Genomic DNA, 20,247 nt, shown 5'->3' on the forward strand with positions numbered 1-20,247 from the left:
CGTCATATGGTGCTCCCTTCCATGCTCAACTATCACCTCTTACGCAGAGTAAGTGGTATTGCCGAAAGACGTCAATGACGTTCACAACGACGACTGATATGCGCCGCCTGGTGGCACGTGAAGCCTCCAGCATCACCCAGATTGGCAGAAGGGGTTGTGGTCCGGGCAGTTATCTCATGAACACTATGACAAAAAAGAGGCAACGAAAACAATCGCAAAATGGACAATTCCATCCTTCGGATGCAAAACTGTCATTTCATTGGCGAGTTCCTCCTGATTCGCCAAGTGTACTTGAATCATGCTGATAACATGAACTTCAGTTCTAACATTATGTCCTACATACGTGCAACACCTTCATTTAACTTGAGTCTTGACATGTGTCACAATCACTTCTGTCAGGTAGAGTTATCATATTAATCAAGCCCCATTTCTAGTGTCCAACGCAGTGATTTTGCTGGAATATTGCTGAAAGCGGCGTAAAACTAAACACACTCACTCACTCTCATGAACACAGAGACTGAGATTGAGAAATGATCGAGCACGTGTGGTCAGATGACATACTCGTGGCCATCAGCATAAAAATAGGTCATGGTGTCAAATACAGACACCATATTTGATAACGGTATCTGGACACAACAGATAGGTTGTTCATTCAAAAAACTTTATTGGTAATCTCTGTTGTGAGTGAAGAATGATTGAGGATATTTACACAATGATCTGTAGAAATGATTGACAGACATGGACTTGTCGTAAATCTCACTATCAGGAATCAACACAAGATTCTCAGAACAAGAAAATGATCACATTCTACCAAGTCAGTGCGAAGTAACGAAATGTACCGTAAACATAACGGATAGAGCTCCTCAAATGTGCAAACAATGCTAGTGTAATTGGACTACTAGGACAGTTGAACTACACTATACTACTGGTGATATCTATGTACATTTTCCTATTTCAATCAGCTACGACTAAGGAACGTTCATGTTTAAATATTCTTTTTCATCTTTAAAACAAATGTGAAAATAAATATAAAACTATGTAAACATAACAATTAAGAAATGAAAAACATACAGATTCTTTATACACATTGATCGAAGCAATGAACAGGCCCGGCATACACATTGGGTTACTGCAGGTTGTGCAGTGTGAGGAGGCGCAAGTGTTGGATGTCGCTTGTGCGTAAATGATTCTAACCAACAGATGGATGTAGTATTAATCATTTGTAGCAGCTAACGACGGCATGTTACACCGACAGCAACGATCCCGTCCCCCATTCGGACCCATGAAATACAAGCTTTTGTTCTCAACACACATCACAACAATGCGAAATGTGTTCATCATTTCACTTAGAAAGCTGTATATGAAAGTACAAAACATTTAGCTGATAAACATCGAAACAAACATTTGGAAGGTTGGTGATGAGAATTTGGTACATCATGTGCCTTATATTAACGGGATAGTACATAGATATTGGAACACCCGGTGTCTTGCCTCGAAACACTCGGTGTCTTGCCACATACACCTTGTTATACAGCTGTAGGAACAGAAACAACTATCGAACAGATTTTCAAACATATATATATATAGATAGATAGATTACATTGTGTCACCCGTTCTTGGATATAAGGCTAGTGTAACATCACAGTATACATGTTAGGAAGAGATCAGAGAGGTTAATGCGGGAAATGACTAGATTATGGGCACGTATTGCCGGCTGAGTTGTCTGTGTACATGTGGATATAAAACAGATATCAGGAGTTTATTGCTTAAACAGGAAAAGTCACTCGAGAAACGTGTTGGTTTATTTACGTCACAACAATGACCAGACGCTCCGGAATATAACCGCTTAAGTTGTATTCAAATCTACACTAGTCGCCTCTGAGCGTTCATATCCCCGATCGCTAAGCACATTTTACTCGCGTTTCAGAGACAGGCCTTAGTAATAGATTCACCTCGTGGAAACGTATTTGCCTTCAGAGTATACTATTACTGACCATGAGTACTTTAACGCCCGAACATCAAAAACAAAATAGAAGACTTAAGTCTTAACATCAGCAGATACCCCTAATCGCGGTAAGCAGTTCTGTTCTCTGTTAAAATATTCATCCCATAAATCTTTGGTTTTTTGCCAGTGCAGAATGCCGCGCGGAATGTACTAAACCAAGGCGGCGTCTACTGATGTGGAAATAAGGTAATGACGTCACGCGGCGTTCACTTCGCCCACTACGTTGAATGATCGACAGTGTATGAGGTACACCAGACGCTCACCAATAGTGCGAAAACTCATGGGGGAAACGACAAAAGTGATTTCCATTCCGATGCCCTCCCCACACAAACCGCGACGTCAACAGACTCGAAGCATGTGCTTACAAAAGTATATTTACGAATAAGTTTCATCTGAGACACAACCGACGACCGGCTACTGTCAGGAACAACGCCGGGGACGAGGCATAACGTATGGTTATAAAATGATAATATGTGCAAACGATCATCGACTATATATATAGATAGATAGATAGATAAATAACATCGGATGCATATACTTCAAATGTATCGGCTGCTATGGCTACACGTTTTTCCACGAAGTATAAAGATACGTTTATGAGGTATGAAATATATATCTTCTAATAGTCAACACAGCGGCACCGGATCCTGCACATGTCCTGCAATTCTTCAGCAGCATCCTGACTTGACCAGCATTAGTGGGATTTCTGTAGTGTACACATGGATATCTCTGAACTACTTCTGAACGCTTTGACATTTTGTTAAAAACGCCAAGAGGCCTTTCATTGAGACGAAATAACCCACACAACTCCAAATATCTCCTAAATTATTTGAATGAGACTGCATAAACTCAGGATATATTGTCCCGTTACAGATGTGATCGGCCTCCCCTGAAGTACCCTCCGTGTTACAAGATATTAAGGAGTATATATGTACATGTTACCCTTGACACACTGGCTAACAGTTGACTCTCAGCTCGTTATTCAGTCGTGCACATTTGAAAACATTCACAAAATTAACATCAGTAGGTAGATGGACAATCTGCAACCTAAAGAAATATGTCAACTTGTCAGGTTACTTGTTTCAAACAGGAAACTTTTAGAAACTTTCAATTGAACTGAAACATAACACACGTGTGAGTTCCTTTGTTCTCATATGCCTGGTACCAACAGGAACATGATTTCTGTCCAGTAATGGAGACCGATGGTCCGGTGAACATGACTCCTGTCCAGTAATAGAGGTCGATGGTCAGTAGACTTAAACACTGGACACTGGGTCATCCGTCTATTGTCGTGTAAACCCCTTCAGATATGTGCCCTTGCAGGTTGCATTATTTCCGAAAAGGGTGAGGTCATGCGCCGTTCTTGTATGTGAAAATACTTGTTTAACACGGATGTGACGCAGTCATGATCAGCTCCTCTGATCAGACAGACATATCATTACAGATGTCTCTCTCCGGTGATATACTGTCACCCTGGTTCCTCTTTAGGAAACAGTAGCAATACGTACATCACAAGCATAGTCCTCACTGTGTACAAATATAGAATTACAATCAACGACCAATCACTGCATCTCACCCGCATATCACCTTCTTGTATTACAGGCAGACTCTCCACCTCAAGTAATACATTATGTATAAACGTCTTTCGTCTTAAAACACGTCTTTTGTTACACAGTATACATCCCATGTAACGTTATAAATACGACTGGACACAAACGACGTGGTGGTATCCCTGTGCGTCGTTTCACTGTTGTTGATGTCGTCCTGTACGGGATGTTGTCCCGCAGTGGCGTGGCAGTTTCACCCATTCTCCCCAGCCCCATCAGCAACACCATCACAACCACAATCGACGAACCTCGACAGAATTCCTCTTTGTCTATCGACAGTGTCCATTAATGTTGATTCTTGATACGATTTCGTGATATTGCATCCATTCCTTTCCCGTTAGATGGGTTCTAATAGTCGAAATGCACTGACTTGTGTTTACCACAAAGAGAGAAGTATGCACCTTGCAAGGGTCGGATACGAACGGAATGTACATGTGCTATGACGATAAATGTAATAATAACTCGGCTTACTTACAACACGGTAGAAGTCTCCCAAATCATCTCAACACCATCACTTCAAGTCTGTATCTTATTGTCAATAATGATATTAATGTTAACACTAAGCTCGTAGAACAGCTGCCAAACAATGTCCTCCCCGAATTTGAATCTGAATGGTCTTTGGGAGTTCCTGGAAAACAAGAAAGGTTGCTGGTTATGTGCAAAGATATGACTATGACTCATGCATTCTGAAGAGCTGAGCACTACGTCACAACAGTGTTTAACAACTGCAATTACAACTATTGTTTAACATTTTACATTTTACTCATATAACCGTACATAGTATGCAAAAGATATTCAAGTAGGTTTTTTACCGGTACTTCGCATTGAGAATTTATACATTTATTCTGCACCACAACAACACCTTAATGGACGAGATCTGCAAACTGGAAGCAAGGCAGGAGTGAAATCAGTAAAAAGTCAAGATAATAACTCTAACCTCTTTTCACGTTGTCTTTATGGGCTGAAACACAAAAAGAACAGAACACTTAATGAAAACAATCAAGAAGCGCCGCTGGGCAATATCAGGAAGCCCTTCCGGGCTTGGCAGAGTCTACAGTTACATTTTACAGGAAGACGTCCCATTCCCTGTAATGATACATGCAAATTTCTTACTTTCAATCTTATAGGCAGCACAGGGTAAAACGCCTCAAAATATCATACTGTGTTGCATTTAGGAATATGTTGGCAGCCGTGTATTGTTCCATGAAAACTATGCAATATGGATGTATTCCCACATCTAGTGGTTATTCTGAGAACAGCCATGCCTCGTGTGTCAGGGTCATCCGATGGTAGTGTCTGTGAGAGTGGCGCTGCTATGTAACTGCAGCATACAATCAACCAATTGTCGTGCATAGCCCCAGTATGATGCTACAGAGGGAGAGTGAATGATGAATGGATCTCAGACAGTGATGAAGACAGGCGGGGGATTCGGGGAAGATTTGCTTGTGGATCCAAGTTACTCGACTAAAAACTATTTTGTGACGGATATCAGTTCGATTAATGGGAGTGTGAAAGAACATACTGTGTGCAAGGATAGCTGTAGTGATAGAATGTTGCGTTATGAACAATAAACGAGAACTGCTTGGGCTTTTATAACAAAGAAAGACAGACGGATACATATAAATTGTCAATCGTGCGTGTACGATTCGATGGTTTTTTTCCCCTGGAAATTATTAACAAAACATTGCAACAATCCAGCTATCAAATATGCTCTAGTACGTTCCCTGGGAGCTATGACAGATGTGTATCATGGACTAATGGTGTCGTGTATGCACCTGTCAGTAAGTATAGCCAAAGAGTGGCCACTATTTGTAGATGTAGCATTTCATCATTTGACTAAAAGCAATTCGCAAACGCAAAGCGCACCCAACATGAACATACAGTAACAGATGGAACTTTCCTGAAGTGTACACAACAGTCGCCGTGAGTTTCAACGCATGTAAAAACATGCTACAGTTTCTCCAGCCTCTGTTAAATCAACTGTCTGGTATATAACAGTTCCACTTTTTATAATATTATTCATTTCAAATTATGTTTCACTCTTCAAAAAGTGCAATTAGATTTATGGACTAATAGATTCCAACATTTCAGAGCCACCCAGGAAAGTGCCGGCCGCTAGTGAAGTGTCGGTGAACGTGAGGGTGAAGATTGCAATAGAAGGGCCCATATACTTACTTTTCAAGACGTTGATTCTCCTACTGGTGATCTGCAGGTCCGACGTCCGACACACATACATTCCAGCGTCACTCAGTTTAGCATTCTTTATTTCCAGGATGCTAACAATAGTTTTCGTTGTCAAAGAAACAAATTTCCGTATATAGATCTTCCGGACAAATTCTGTGGTTAGCTTGTTTCCGTTCTTGAACCAGTCCAAGTCATCGGGAGAGTGTTCTTTCCCTGTGGCATTGCAGATCAGATAGATCTTTTTCCCTTGTTCCACAAACTCCTGGCCAGTTATCTGGATATCTGAAAATTTACATTAACATTTAAATACAAAACGAGAGACTTCAACATGACAAAGAAATCATACATTTTCTATCTTTTTTTATTCCCTACAACATGGAAGTGTACTATAAACATCTTTCAGGAACCGTCAGTGGAGTCAGTTTACCAAATCGCATTATTTGAGAGAGTGTTTATCATACATTGTACAATTTCAAGTAACTAATGAGTTTTTGTCATAATATTAAAATCACATAATACACACATCTCACACATTCACTGTAACACGGACCACACTGAAATGTTAAAACACCATGCATTTAATACGTTGCTCTCATTCCGAACACTGTAAGCTGAAGCAAGCATGCAGTTGTTCACCAGGCACATGTATGGACGTACGCTCCATGAGGTGGCCTCGTATGTCACCCGTCACAAGAACAGATACTGCACTGCTATAGAGGAACACGCCTTGGACAATGGCCTACACACCGTGAAGTGGCGTCGTATGTCACCCGTCATTAGAATTGATACAACACTGCCATAAAGGAACATGCCTTGGACAATGGCACGAACAGTCACGCAATGAAGGGTAAAGGCTATCGGCATATGGCAAATGTGATAGTGGAGTGTGATAGTGATCGGGGATACCCAAGGATATCAAAGAAAAACAGTTCTTGGTGGGAACGAAATGCTATGTGTTGTGGCAAATTATCAAGGCATCGGGTTGAAACATGCAACAGAAATACAGTATCATATTATATACTATAGCTATGATGTTCATACTGAGTTCATGGGGGTATAAGTTGGTTACTAGAGAAATAAGTTTCTCTCAGATGGGGAATACTGACTGTTATTAGACAGATATAGTCCTTCAAGATGCGGAATACGATCGCGTACTACATACATATACTTCTCCAAGATGGGAAATACTGTCGGGTATTACCTAAATATACTTATCCACGATGGAAATAATGTCGGCTACTTCATAGATATACTTGTCCAAGATGGGCAATACAGCCGGGTACTACCTAAATATACTTCTCAAAGATGGGGGATAATGTCGGGGACTAAAGAGACGTGGTAGTCGAAAAGGCTTGTACTGTCGGGTACTAAAGACACGCACGTGGTTCTCGTTAGTAGAGAATTCAGTGGGTTACAAGGTAAATACAGCTTAGCCTATGTGTCTCTCTGTCAGGGAATACAGCTGATACACAGACTATTCACATATACATAATTTGACGACTGACGAATGAAAGCAAGACGACAAAGCATTATCCTGGTTAAAGGTTTAAATTTAAATAACACACTGTGCATGAAGTGGACTTTATGAAATGTATTTTGAAGTTAAAAAGTAAAACTGACTTAGATCCGTGGACTCAAAATTGTTAGATTGAGTCGCATATGAATAAAGGTAGTGTAGCAACTGAGCAGAAACTGTGACCATTATTATGTTTACATGTTTACCATCCGGTAACCCCAGCATCCTGTCATAAGTGCACATGTGCCTTAAGAATAGCAATCAACAAAAACATTTGCTAAGGTTAAAGGTGTACATCTCAGCTGACAAGCATGGACTAACATACAGTATGCCTAGGAATGTGGAAGTCTAGTCTTTGATTCACAGCTGCAGCTTCAGTGTGTGCAGGATAGACATAATGGAGAGGTACAGCTCAGAAGTTCGCACAACCAGGCATTATATTATTACGCAGCTCAGTATCAGCGTAGACTGTCTGCGAAATTAACTACCCGATAGTGGCTCCTTCTCCAATAATAAACCAGCGTTAAATATCCTAACTAATGGTCGTGTCTGTTCCACAGGTAAATTAATTACGAGTAAGTGACTCGATTTGACGCAGGAAATAGCCTTCTAATAGCCTCCGGCGGAGCTTAATCCTTTTGGTTGTCTTGGGGTTTTTTTATACAAAGAACAACTGAGAAGGGAGTGTAATAGATGGACTTCCGAACTAATTGTAGTACAAAGGATAACATCTGATCAGCCTTAAGAACATCAAGGCGTTTATCACAAGACCGATTCCTGCATACTCAGACAGGTCTCACATACCAAACATGTGCCGAGTATGTCCATGATATGTACATGAGTCCACGCAACACCTGCGATTTGTGGCGTCCCCAAGTGGTACACATGGCATGGTGGCGTCCCCAGTTGATACACATTACGCTGTGGCGTCTATACGTGATACATAGCGTAATAGCATCCCCAGGTGATACACATGGTGTAATGGCGTCTCCAGGTGACACACATGGTGTAATGGCGTCTCCAGGTAACACACATTACCCAATGTCGTCTCCAGGTGATATATATGGCTTAATGGCGTCTCCAGGTGATCATGTCGTTATAGACTAACAGACAGACTTTATTCAGTAATGTAGGCCATGTGCCATATGTTACAATGAAATTAAGACTAACATTTCAGTCACGAGTTTCTTGACAGAAACAATTATTGTATATAAATAGAAGTGATTTTGATAACAGTTTCATTTTTGCAACTGAGCATATTTGACAAACTTAACTCGCCATGGAACACATTTGTGAGTTGTGTCATATAATGCAAACGTAAGTAATTTGTTTTCACGTATAAAGAAAACATGATCTCTGGTCTGAATGCGATCATTACTGCAGTAATTACAATTGCTCTTTTGAATATATACTTTTTTTCTTTCGTAACATATTAACTTTAAAATTGTGTAAATACGTTCTCATTTTACAACAAATGCGTCTTAAAGATTTATCTTCTAAAGCTGTACATATCGTTGAAGGTTAAGTCTTGTGCACTAACATCTTGTAATCTTTCACTAAGCATGTGCATAAATATTCTAGCGTCAACAACACTTCTACAATTCTAAAAATGTATTCATAAATCATACGAAGCAATTGTATCTAGTATTTAACAGCTCGTTTCTGGCTTTGAACAAACCTACAGAAACCTACAAACTGCCGACCCGTTCCCTTAAAATAGCAATATTTAAGGCATATCTACCAATAAGCAGAAAATATTTCAAGCATGAAGTCTGAACTTTGTCAGTACAAGAATGATACTGTAACCCCACATTCCTGGGCCATATAAAAGAATCGGGGCAATTATATTATCAAAAGTTTCACAAACGGTAGAAAAAGAAAGTAAATTATTTCTATTGAATAGCTTATACACAAAAATACAAGCCTTTGTTGCTTGTGCAGATAGACTTTCACATGTCTAGCCTGAGGGGAAATAAGCCTGGGTGAAAAACTGATACCCAAGTGCCTGTAGTAGGAGACACACTAGTCCCATTTCTCAAAACTACTTTAAATACCTCCATCCCTCAAGACTACAACATCACAGTTCCGTAGATTTATCTGAAAACCCAACTTAGAGCCAAAAGGTTTATGAAAACATTAAGCTTCCTCTATAAATTGACAATATTAGCAAATACATACTATATCGTTGGGGTATAATACCAACGTCAAATCTTCAATATCTTGTGATATAAAGATACAATGTTTACACTATTCAATTTTCTGTTGCAAGTTCATTTACGAAAAATATGAATGGCTTATCTGGTTTAGTATACAGCCCTGTATAACACCAGTGGATGTTTGAAACACGTCGGCTTTATATATCGTTATAGCATCTATAGGCGATATTCATGGCGTCTTCTACCGATACTCATGTCGGTACGGTGTCTTCTGGCGATACGCATTGCGTTACAGTGTCTCCTAGTGATACACATGTCGTTCCAGCATCATCCGGCGACACGCATTCTGTTGTAGTGTCTCCTAGTGATACAGATGTCGGTACAGCGTCTTCTGGAATCACACATTGAGTTGAAGCGTTTCCTGGAGGTACACATAGAGTCATAACAATATGTGTGGCTGAAATCGCCCCTCAGATTTGTATTGGCTACCATTAAATGCGATGAAGCAAGAACAAATTGGAAGGTACGGTCAGTGCAACAGTTGATACGACAAGACGGGTCATTGAACTACAGGCCGGAGACTGCAAATCTGTACAATACAGAGTGCCATCCAACACGGGAACAACGCTAACATGCCGGGGTTCATTACATCTCCGTGTCCCTCCAAACACACACTCATCAGTTGCATGACCAAGCATTGCCACTTCAACAGAACTGAACAGTATACTTCTCTCGCGTTCATAAGGGAGAACTGGGTCTTGTAGATGCTCCCTAACAATTTTCCTAAAGGTTCATCACCAGCCCGACCAGACAAAATACTTCATTAGCCAAGTTTCCACGTGCAACCTGTTCTTGTTCCTCATCCCCAAATCCATCAGAATGTCTTGCTGATCCTAATTGCCCGTTTGTATTCTAATTTGGATCCCCATCAGTTAACTTACGAACTAATTACAACTAATTACATTTGTTAGGAAAAAACGTACATTTAACTCTGGCTAGCACAAAGATCCTAAAAAACGGGAACAGTGAACACTGCAAAAGGTAAATGGCGTTATTGATTGAAACCATGTTTCATGTGCCATTCACAACAATTTAAATCTGGTTTCAACGCAACGATAAGAAAGCATGCATTTGTCCAGATTTCACGCCGTCTGAACGAACACTTCACAATGTAAGCGAGATTCGATATTTAATACAGTTATATAGTTATATAGATTAATCCAAGCTCAGTCAAAATACACATAAACAATCTGTGAAATCTGTTATTACGCAGGGAACTTCTATTCCTAGCAGTCCTGATATCATATGCGGAAATATAGCTGGCTGGTATTTCCTTTCATCATTTTTTGTTGTTGTACATCTTGTTTTTATTTCTTTGTGTGTGTGTGTGTGTGTGTGTGTGTGTGTGTGTGTGTGTGTGTGTGTGTGAGTGAGTGTTGGGGGGTGGGGGGAGGTAGATGGGGCAGGGGGGCTTTGAAGCAATTAAAACAGTGTTAAATATATTCTGCAGTCGCGGACCTAGTAGAGGTGAGCCATGAAGGCGCCTGATGCTACAACTCCACTTACTCCTTATTTCCTGTATATCGTGGGGTTGTTCGCTCACATTGCGAGCATGTACTAGGTGGTATGCGAGTTGTGTAGGGTATTGTGAACAGCAGCCCTAAAGGTAGGTCGTACACATACAGACAGAAACGGCAAGTCAATATATTCATCACCATCATATCCAAATGTTAGTTGTCATGTTATTTGCTACGTACAGAACCCCGTGAATCTGTTTCTTTTAACTGAAAGCTCTGAAGTAATTATACAGTGTGCTGTTTTTCTCGGTGTCATGATGAAGAGCGTGTTGTCTTTATCCGGGCCACGGTCTGCCGTACTTGGTGTCGTGCTTCAACGTATAACAGGTAGCATTCCGACAAGGGGTTGAAACGTTAGTATCACACCGGAGGGAAGTGTTACTCCAGAAGTAAAATCACAGCGCAAGTGCAGAGTGCAAAGTGCTGAGAGTGAGCAGTTGGCAAACCACATATCGGAAAGAAGTCTTGCCACATATTTAAGAATATTCACATCACAATGTCATGACAATCAAACCAGCGCATGCGCACCAGCGTTTTCAAAGACCACGAAGCACTAACTGGACCAACATTGCACAGTCATACAGTTGCGAAAGTGTACGTTACACAAACAGCCAAACGTATTAGTCATGGAGGGAATACGGAGTGCATCACAGTCTGGCTTGTATCTGTCAACAGTAAAAACACAACACAATATGCTATGTGCGTGCAGCTATGTATTTAGTCTCTGTGGTGCCGAGAGAGGGTAAAAACAGTTGCTAGAGAATTACGACGAGTCGCTCACATATGTTCCTGTTTAATGGATCATCTGATGTGAGAGTATCGTGTACATCACCTGAACCGGATCAAACTGGTAACAACGGTGTTCTGTGCATGAACTGACCACTCGATAAGAGAGCTACATTAATTCGTAATTGAACCTCATCCTGTTACTTTTTGACCGTTTTGAACAGCTCCTGACATTGCCGGAAATCCGGGGTAGCTACTGACACCATCTCTCACTCGCAAAGAACTGGAGTGGTCATTACATTGCCTTACGCGGATTTATGCCTGGGGTTGTCAGGCATGTGTGAATACATGCTCGTGTGAAACGTGTCACATTGCGTTATGTGAAGCGGACATGTGAAGCTGACTATGCGACTGGTTTTCCTTGGACGTTGTCTGGCGGACACAGACGTGGGTTCACGAAGAAGGCGAAATGTACAGAAATAAAATGAAAAGAACAACTCCAGCTATTTACAAAACTATTCAAAATGCAGAACAAAATTGGTTTACCATAAAGATCATCTTTAATCCCTGTTGCCGAGACACGATGCACTGAAAAAACGTTAAGGCCATGAGATGTATGGTTATGACTCTCTATGGTTATCTACTCTCATTCCAGCTACACCTGGCGTCATATCCCTCTAATTATGACACCATTGTGATCTGTGTGGGCAGTGCCAGGTCACTCACTACCTAACCCTTGCAATGCCACCTCCCCTACTCTTCCCCATCGGTCATTTGTTTCTATATAGCTGTCGTGAAAACCCATTGTAATTCCAAACTTTCACAAATCCATCAAGTCACTGCACATCATACGTCATGCACATAGGCTACTATACTACCTGAAATCTGTTCTTTGTTGAAAAGAAGGCACTACGTAAGTGCATGCGCATTCCACATAATGAATTTGTTGTATCGACCCTACACCATATTTTCTGGCCGAATGAAATACATTAGGTGTAAATGAATATTAGTAGTGACGACAGGCTGCCAGGCTTTAGACGTGCAAGAATGAGGAGCAACCCGATTCCCTGCTACCTACATTTAGAGACCACCATTCATTATCACTGTCCATGTTATGAGGGATGTTTAACCCTGGATCAGTCATAAAAGCAAAGGGTGTAGAACGTATGACACAAACAGAGAGAGTCACAGTACATCAACGATCCTTAACATGCGGTTCCTGCAGGGGAAAACACTGTTCTCCACGGATATCATTACAAAGTATTATCTGAAACATGTCGACATATCTGACCAGCGCAACATGGGGGACTTCCCGCGTCCAGCACCAGTAGTCTGCGGTGTAATTGCATCTGCAGTTCGCCAGGATGAAATGAATGCGAAAATCGACATACATAAGGTTCAAAGCATCAAAGCAGTGCACTCCTAATCCAAACCAAACATCGTTTCATTTGCAAACCAAAACTACCCCATTCAACATTTCCTAACACAAGCCGTTAGTAACCAGGAGGTGCTGGATGAACTTGCAGAATACAGAATTTGGGTCGAGGTATATTGCCCAGTAAGTTCTTGAAGTTCCATAGCTTAAAAAAGAATTTCCAAGATTAGGGTAGAGACGAATAGATTTCATATACTCACTATGTTTAGTGTCCGGTATTTTTGGTTCTGAAAAGAACAAAGATTTTCCAACGTTACTAGAGCTACGGTACAATGTTCATGAGAGGACAAACATGCCATCATTGTCGCCCTGTTCCAACTAGCATGCGGCATGGAACTTCACCTGGTGGCCAGGTTGTCTTGGACTTCGTAGAAAAATACTTACAATTGAACACAATGATTGTGTTGAAGACATGAACAATTAGGATTTCGTGACCGTTACATCAATTCACATATGGAATTGCCTCAGCAATGAACTGGGTTCTGTTTCCGCCCATGCAATCAGTGATAGACACAAGAGACAGATGCTACTTCCGATTACTTTCTGAACTCAATGAATGAGATGAAGGACAACTAAAAGACATCTCAGTCGGGTATTATTAGCTCTGCGCATAAATCAAACATGCTAAATAACTAAAAACAAAAAGTGAAACTGTACATCTGCTCCACCATTTACGCCACGTTAGTGTATTTGAAACAGTAACCCAAAGTTACATAGCAGTTACAAAACTAGAATCACAACGCAGTAAGTCACCAACATCCAGTCCTACCTTTCACAACCAGCAGCACGTGTTTACGGAGGTGGCGCGCCTTAGAAGCAATCTGACATTCGTACACCCCAGCATCTTCGATCTGCACTCGCTTGATCATGAGGTTCCATTCCCCGGTGGATGGCGGATGTTCAACGGTGATCCGTTCGTCTTCTACAAACGCCATGGTGCCGATAGTAAGAGGGTTGGGTGATGAAGCTCGGCGCCATGTTACCTGTAAACAAGACCGTTAAGTAGTACTGTCGCCGGCACCCAATCTGTTAACAAGGAAAATATCACTGGAGCTAAATGACAGACCTTTGGAAACTCTGCACTAATTTTCAGTTGCATTCAAGAGAGTACTTAAATTAATCCAAAAGTAATCCAGAATGTACTCCAGAAAAATTATTTGCCTCAGGCATTATAAAATACGGTTGAGTGGAAGCGATGGATGGTGAAACCAAACACGCCATGACATGTCAATAGGACGTGATTATTATTGATAGAGAGGTCTCGATTATCGATACTTGATTTGCTTCTTGAAAGATCAATGTGCTTATCTGTGATCGACCTCAAGTATACCTAGGCTACATCACGTACAAGATGTGACCACAAAAACATATTTCCTTGTGTGTGCAGCACACGACACACCGAGAAGAGAAAGGGATTTGTTTCGAGTAATGAAGTGGCTTAGTTGATAGTAAACAGATAATATATGTCATATTGAATACTCAGTCATGGAACAATGGATAACCCTGTGGAATACCTGCTGTCTTTTCACTAGGACTCTCGCAGTGTTTCGAAAGCAAGCACCTGCTGCCATAACCAAATTTTACTTTGAGAGCGATAAATTAATCAATCATTAAGAACACATTGCCATCGTGTAGTAACATGGGAAAATTGAGTAAAGTTTTAACAATATTTCATAACGGTATGTGTTACTCAAAACTGGAAATTTACAGACAAGCCGGACATGTTCCTCAATGTTAAATCTGTCAAGGGTCACAATGATAACGAGTATCAGACTTAATCCGTGACCAGTATCTCATAATCTAACAGAACCAATGTGAAATGCATACATCTGTACATGTCTCTAGGGCTGTTTGTAGTTCACGATGGCCAAATCACGTGCGTGCCACGTATGACCTCACCACACCACACACCACACCACACCACACCACACCACACCACATCACACCACACCACATCACACCACACCACGGAGTTTCAGATCACACAATGAGCGTAGCCTTTCTTTGCTTCGGACTAACTGATTCTAGGATTTGTAAAAATCAAATTTGTTGTAATAGAATTTATAGAAAATTCAAGGGCGCTTCTGTGAAATAAACATTTCTTCTTCCACACACCTTGAGTTGAGAAATTGGGAAGAAGTTTCACAGTTTAGTAAATAACTCCTCGTGCCAATTGCACAGCCATGCGGTTAATATTTGGGAAGTGTGTTTCAGCTGATGACGATGGATCCGAGTGATTATCTGGCAGAGCATATTGATTACTTTCAGTCTTCACAATTAAGTTTCACTTCCCAACGGAACACAAGCAGACAAATCAAATGATTCCTTATTACAAAGAAATAAGCTGGGGCACCTTATGGGAGAGGGTTTTTTTTCTAGTTCCACTAGTTTGGCATTGTATAGCATTAACTAAATTAATTTCATACACAGCGGCTTGACGTCATGGAGAGTTTCTCCTGATGAGGCGCTGACGGGGAAGACCAAGTATGGGCGACTCTCTCCCAACATCTTATCGCCGATGTATCTGGGTCTATATCTAATTGTCTCACACCTGCTACCTTATTTCTGTCTGGGAATCGCATGGATATGTTGCGTGCGGTTACGATGCACTAAAATGGCAAAATAATTCTCCACAAAGACGGTACCCGCAGCAACGAGTGATACGATTAGCTTAACTACGGGGCATTCCTCTTCCTCTAACGCAATGGCAAGCCAATTTTACACCTCGCAACTTCAAAAGTTCTTTAAGCCTTCTTGAGAAGGAAATCCGGTTTAGAACCCAAACTGCATCACTTTATTAATACGATAAAGCATGTTAGTTTCCTCAAGTGAAACATCATCCCTACTGTTATTGACATAAAATTGAATACACTGCACGCCATCTATAATCAAAGCTGCGTCCTTTTACCTTGTTGACTTTATGACATATTTTCCTATCAGAATAGTGCCAAAGCTAATGAAAATGATCTCCTTCCCTGTAAGATCGACAGCTGAGTACCCAGTGATCAGTCGTGGGGAAAGATAATGACAAGTTATCCCCTCAAAAGGGTGTACGGCACAGGAAAATAATTATGACGTTGGCAGCAAGGACTAAGACCAGAGCGCAACATGGTAATTCAAAATTAGTCTGCTCAATTTGAACCAGCAAGAGAGAAGAAATACACGTCAGGGGGCGACATTTCACCCTCGAAGCAATCAATACGGCGTGGTGTAAATTTTCTTACGTTAGTAACCCCCCGATGAACAAATTCGATTTTTCGCCACAATCTGCGACCTTTTCAACAGTTACATCACGAAGGAGGAATTGTCGACCATTCCCCGGGGACAGTCGGTGCTAAGTATGGGGATGATCGGCATACAAACTACAAGAACAAAGAAATAAGCATGTAATAAGAATCTCTATGTGTCACTTCAATCCTTTCATATGCAAATGTACTGCCGCCATGTTACGACGCTCTATAAAGCCATGGTTCTGTGCATCATATCGGGCTAGCGGATGAAAGGATCTCCAAAACCACGCTTACCATCTCATTCCAACTTTCTTTCAACGTGAAACCTTCAACGTCCTTCGGATTGGGGCCAGCGCTTATGAAATTAAATCACACGGCCATAATGAAATTTGTTCAGACAGAATGTTGGTGCATTGTTACCACGACAAGACATGTCGAACAGCAGGGATCAATGTAGGGTAAAGGTGAGGCAAGCATCCTCAGCGAAATGTCTGATGGTCAACAGTAAATACAGTTGTGCCGAAACAAACAACTCGAACTCTATCGCATTACATAAATATCAATGCAAGGATCATCAGTTTTGAAATACGAGCCTAAATGTCACTGATAAAACACTCATACTTCCCAAAACACACAGCTTGAAAACGCTCACTTGTTCTTAAAGACCTTTTATATCAGGTATGATAAGACAAAGTTATACACCTCAGAAAGTTGCCAGTACCACCTATATAGTACGGACCTGTACACGCGTAAGTCGGCCAAACATGACCTTTGCTTGGAAATAACGCGGGCACATTACGACACTCGCGTGGTATTCCGATCATCCAGTTAACTACACTTGGTCTCATCAATTTCCCAGATAAAAATCTGCTGTCGTTTTTACGTCCATTTCCTGTTTGTCGACATTATATTCGCTTCATAGATAACGAGGTTGAATTAATTTTAGTCTTTCCAAATAGTGCTGTCCTGACATTTGGGAAGAGCCTTCGTCGAATAGCTAGTGCAATAAGTGGTCATGCCACCGTGACATAAATTATGTGACGTACAGAGCCAGAGCAGTATGGCAGTAGTGTCACAGCGTCCAGCAATAGCGGACCGTCGCCAGGGAAGGAAGGAACGGGCAATCTATAGCTGCGACACCAACACAGCAAGTACATCCCTGATTTCACTGACAATTAGTGTGTGAGAAGACTTTTATTTATTTCTGCACCAGCGAGCAAAAATCGGCGACGGTATAACCGTGCCTATCCTTCTGATACTATCAACACGAAATGATACTTCTGTATGCTCAGGCAGTATTATCGTCAAACAAAGCCATGAGCTTGAACATGACAGTAGTACGTCTAACCGAAAAATGGTGTTATGAAAACCGCGTTATCTGACATTCTCGGCAGGAACTGATTCGTGTAATCATATCTGCATTGAGGAAAAAGAAGTTTCAAACCCAACGTGAGGTTGATGGGTGAAGCAGGTTTTAAAGAAATCGGTTGATAGTCGCCACTTTTGCATAACACACACGCATACCTAACTAACGTTCATTTCAGATATCGAATAATTAATAATATCAATTTGCTCACGGGGTCGTAATCGTCCGACTGGCCATACACCTGACCCCGCCGGACATCTCAAACAACCCATCCGTTACCAGTCTCATCATCCCTACATAGAAACACCCGCAACGATGTCAATAAACGTGAACAAACATTCGGAGAACTGAACAGGAGAAATGTCATTGCTTCGTCTAGACATCCTTGAAGCTTGTCTGTCATACAGACGCTGAAATAAACATACCCAATGCATGAAAGTCTAGAATGTGTGGTAAGTCAGGATGGCCACTTTTACTGTAACTCAGAAACATCTGGGCTTCATTTGTTATATTTAATGAATATGATTTACTAATTTAATGTATAACATGCCAATTTAAGATACTAGATCATCTTATCGCCATATGTCTGAAAATAGTCAATGTTTGTATTGAATAATAGTATTGCATTATAGTGTTGAACAGATAAATACCACTAGAACAAGTTAAGGTGCTGAAAAGTGTCAGTGATTTTGTCACGTTGTCAGGATTCGTGTGCGTGTATGTGTGTACATGTGCGTGTGTGTCCGTGCGTGTGCATGTATGTGTGTTCGCGTGCGTGTGTGTCCGTGCGTGTGCAAATGGTTACAGAAACAGCCTGTAAAGCGATGAGAGTGACAGATCTACTTGTATGAGTTCACTTTTACATTGTTGTTGGTGGTTTGTTTCCCTGACACTTGGCATATCAAGCTTTTGGCTGTATAAGCGGTTTGCTCAGTGCACACCGGTATTTGCGTTTAGACCTCCACAAACTTCCACAAGCCTCCACAGTATCGACGTCGGTTCCTCACTCCACAGAAAACCATTATGGTAATGAAGCTAACAGTTTCCCCAACCAGTATGCCGTCCTCATAACACCGACATCTGTGCACAGTGACATTCCAGACTGGAATATTCACAAACTTTTAAACAATATTCAATTTGTTTCACACGTTATATGTTTAATTCATTACGTGAAAACACCAGGGTCTCTTTGCTGCGCTGATTTTCAGGTTTTCCATGAAGACGATTATTTCTCAAATTTGAAACTCACGTCATCAAAATACACTACTTTTTCACGTTAATTTATGAAACATCAAATCAATATAAGGTGATATGCGTCCACCTAGTGTCAGTTCCATCCTTTGGGCTTTCCGCACAAGAAGCTGGAAGTTAATGACTATATTTTTACAAACACAACACTCGACACCAGCACCACAGACAAATCAACCAATCGCTGGATCTGTTAGCGCGTTGTCAGTTGTGACGCAAAAGCCCTTTCCTGTTATGTCCGGAATCAGTGAGCTTCATGAGATAAGTTAGGCAGGTTCTAGTCGTTTAAGGCATATGAAACTCCCTAGCGGAAGCTTTGGCACAGACAAATCTAAAAACAAAATAGTAGACTTGGAAACGCTATCATGGTTATCTAGGGCACTAGGTTTGCTAGTTTGGTCACTGAAACCAGGAGCCGATATCCACAGAACCACTGATTAATTATCATACAGTATAAAATGTCACGGTCATCGAGACCGTGGGTGAAGGACAGTGTCATTGCTTCTTACTGCTGGGAGAAGGTCACACAACACCAAATGTTTTTCCATAGACATATATAATAAGCTTATACTTTTTAAAAAAATCATCCAGGCTTTCAACAGCCATTCCATGTACGCATGTGTAGTCAGGCATTTAAACTACAATAAAAGAGAATTTCTGGGCAATACGTCCGTCGTATTTTCCCAGCACAGGAAGTGGGACACATCAACCCCAGTTTCGCACAAAATGTCACCTGCTTAAATATATCTTAACACATATATAAGTATGGTCTTTGTCCTTTCAGTTGTTTCCATACCGTGCCTGCTCATGGAGCATGTGATTCTAATATAGTGTAGAGGAACCAGAAGGTGATCTCTGTGGAAAGATGTGTTTAACATAAAAAAAGCTGCTTATACCGCTGCAAACAATGACAGCTCGACATCTTTTACCCAAACTGGCGTTTAGATCTGACGGAAAGTACCACTTATCGTTTTGTATATGTCCTGCTGTCACATTTACAAAACAGGCGAGAAGAACAGGCAACTGGGAGAAGTGGACCAGCATCTCTATAGCTGCTGTACATGATACAGTTACAAACAATTCAATGTACTCCGGATATGTGTCTCTAGTCACACGACCTTTCCAACGTTCATCCGCCGAGTACATGTGCTGCCAACTGAATCTGATATTGATACAGAATGATATCGATATGGCACA

General features: G+C 41.1%; 1 protein-coding gene across 2 annotated transcripts in view; it reads right to left on the reverse strand.

Moving 5' to 3' along the window:
- Positions 1 to 650: 650 nt before the first annotated feature.
- LOC137277303 (zwei Ig domain protein zig-8-like) overlaps positions 651 to 20,247 on the reverse strand; it is an 86,583-nt gene continuing 66,986 nt past the window's right edge. The window contains exons 3-8 of one of the 2 annotated variants that reach the window (XM_067808962.1): positions 13,976 to 14,189; positions 13,407 to 13,433; positions 12,318 to 12,359; positions 5,788 to 6,078; positions 4,550 to 4,573; positions 651 to 4,240 (exon numbers count right to left, since the gene is read on the reverse strand). In XM_067808962.1, the coding sequence (XP_067665063.1) occupies positions 4,110 to 4,240; positions 4,550 to 4,573; positions 5,788 to 6,078; positions 12,318 to 12,359; positions 13,407 to 13,433; positions 13,976 to 14,189 (729 nt within the window). In that variant the 3' untranslated portion in view covers positions 651 to 4,109. The remainder of the gene's footprint in view (positions 4,241 to 4,549; positions 4,574 to 5,787; positions 6,079 to 12,317; positions 12,360 to 13,406; positions 13,434 to 13,975; positions 14,190 to 20,247) is intronic. The other variant, XM_067808963.1, reaches the window with a different exon arrangement.

This window comes from Haliotis asinina, chromosome 3 (assembly GCF_037392515.1).
Source record: "Haliotis asinina isolate JCU_RB_2024 chromosome 3, JCU_Hal_asi_v2, whole genome shotgun sequence".
Lineage (NCBI taxonomy): Eukaryota > Metazoa > Mollusca > Gastropoda > Lepetellida > Haliotidae > Haliotis > Haliotis asinina.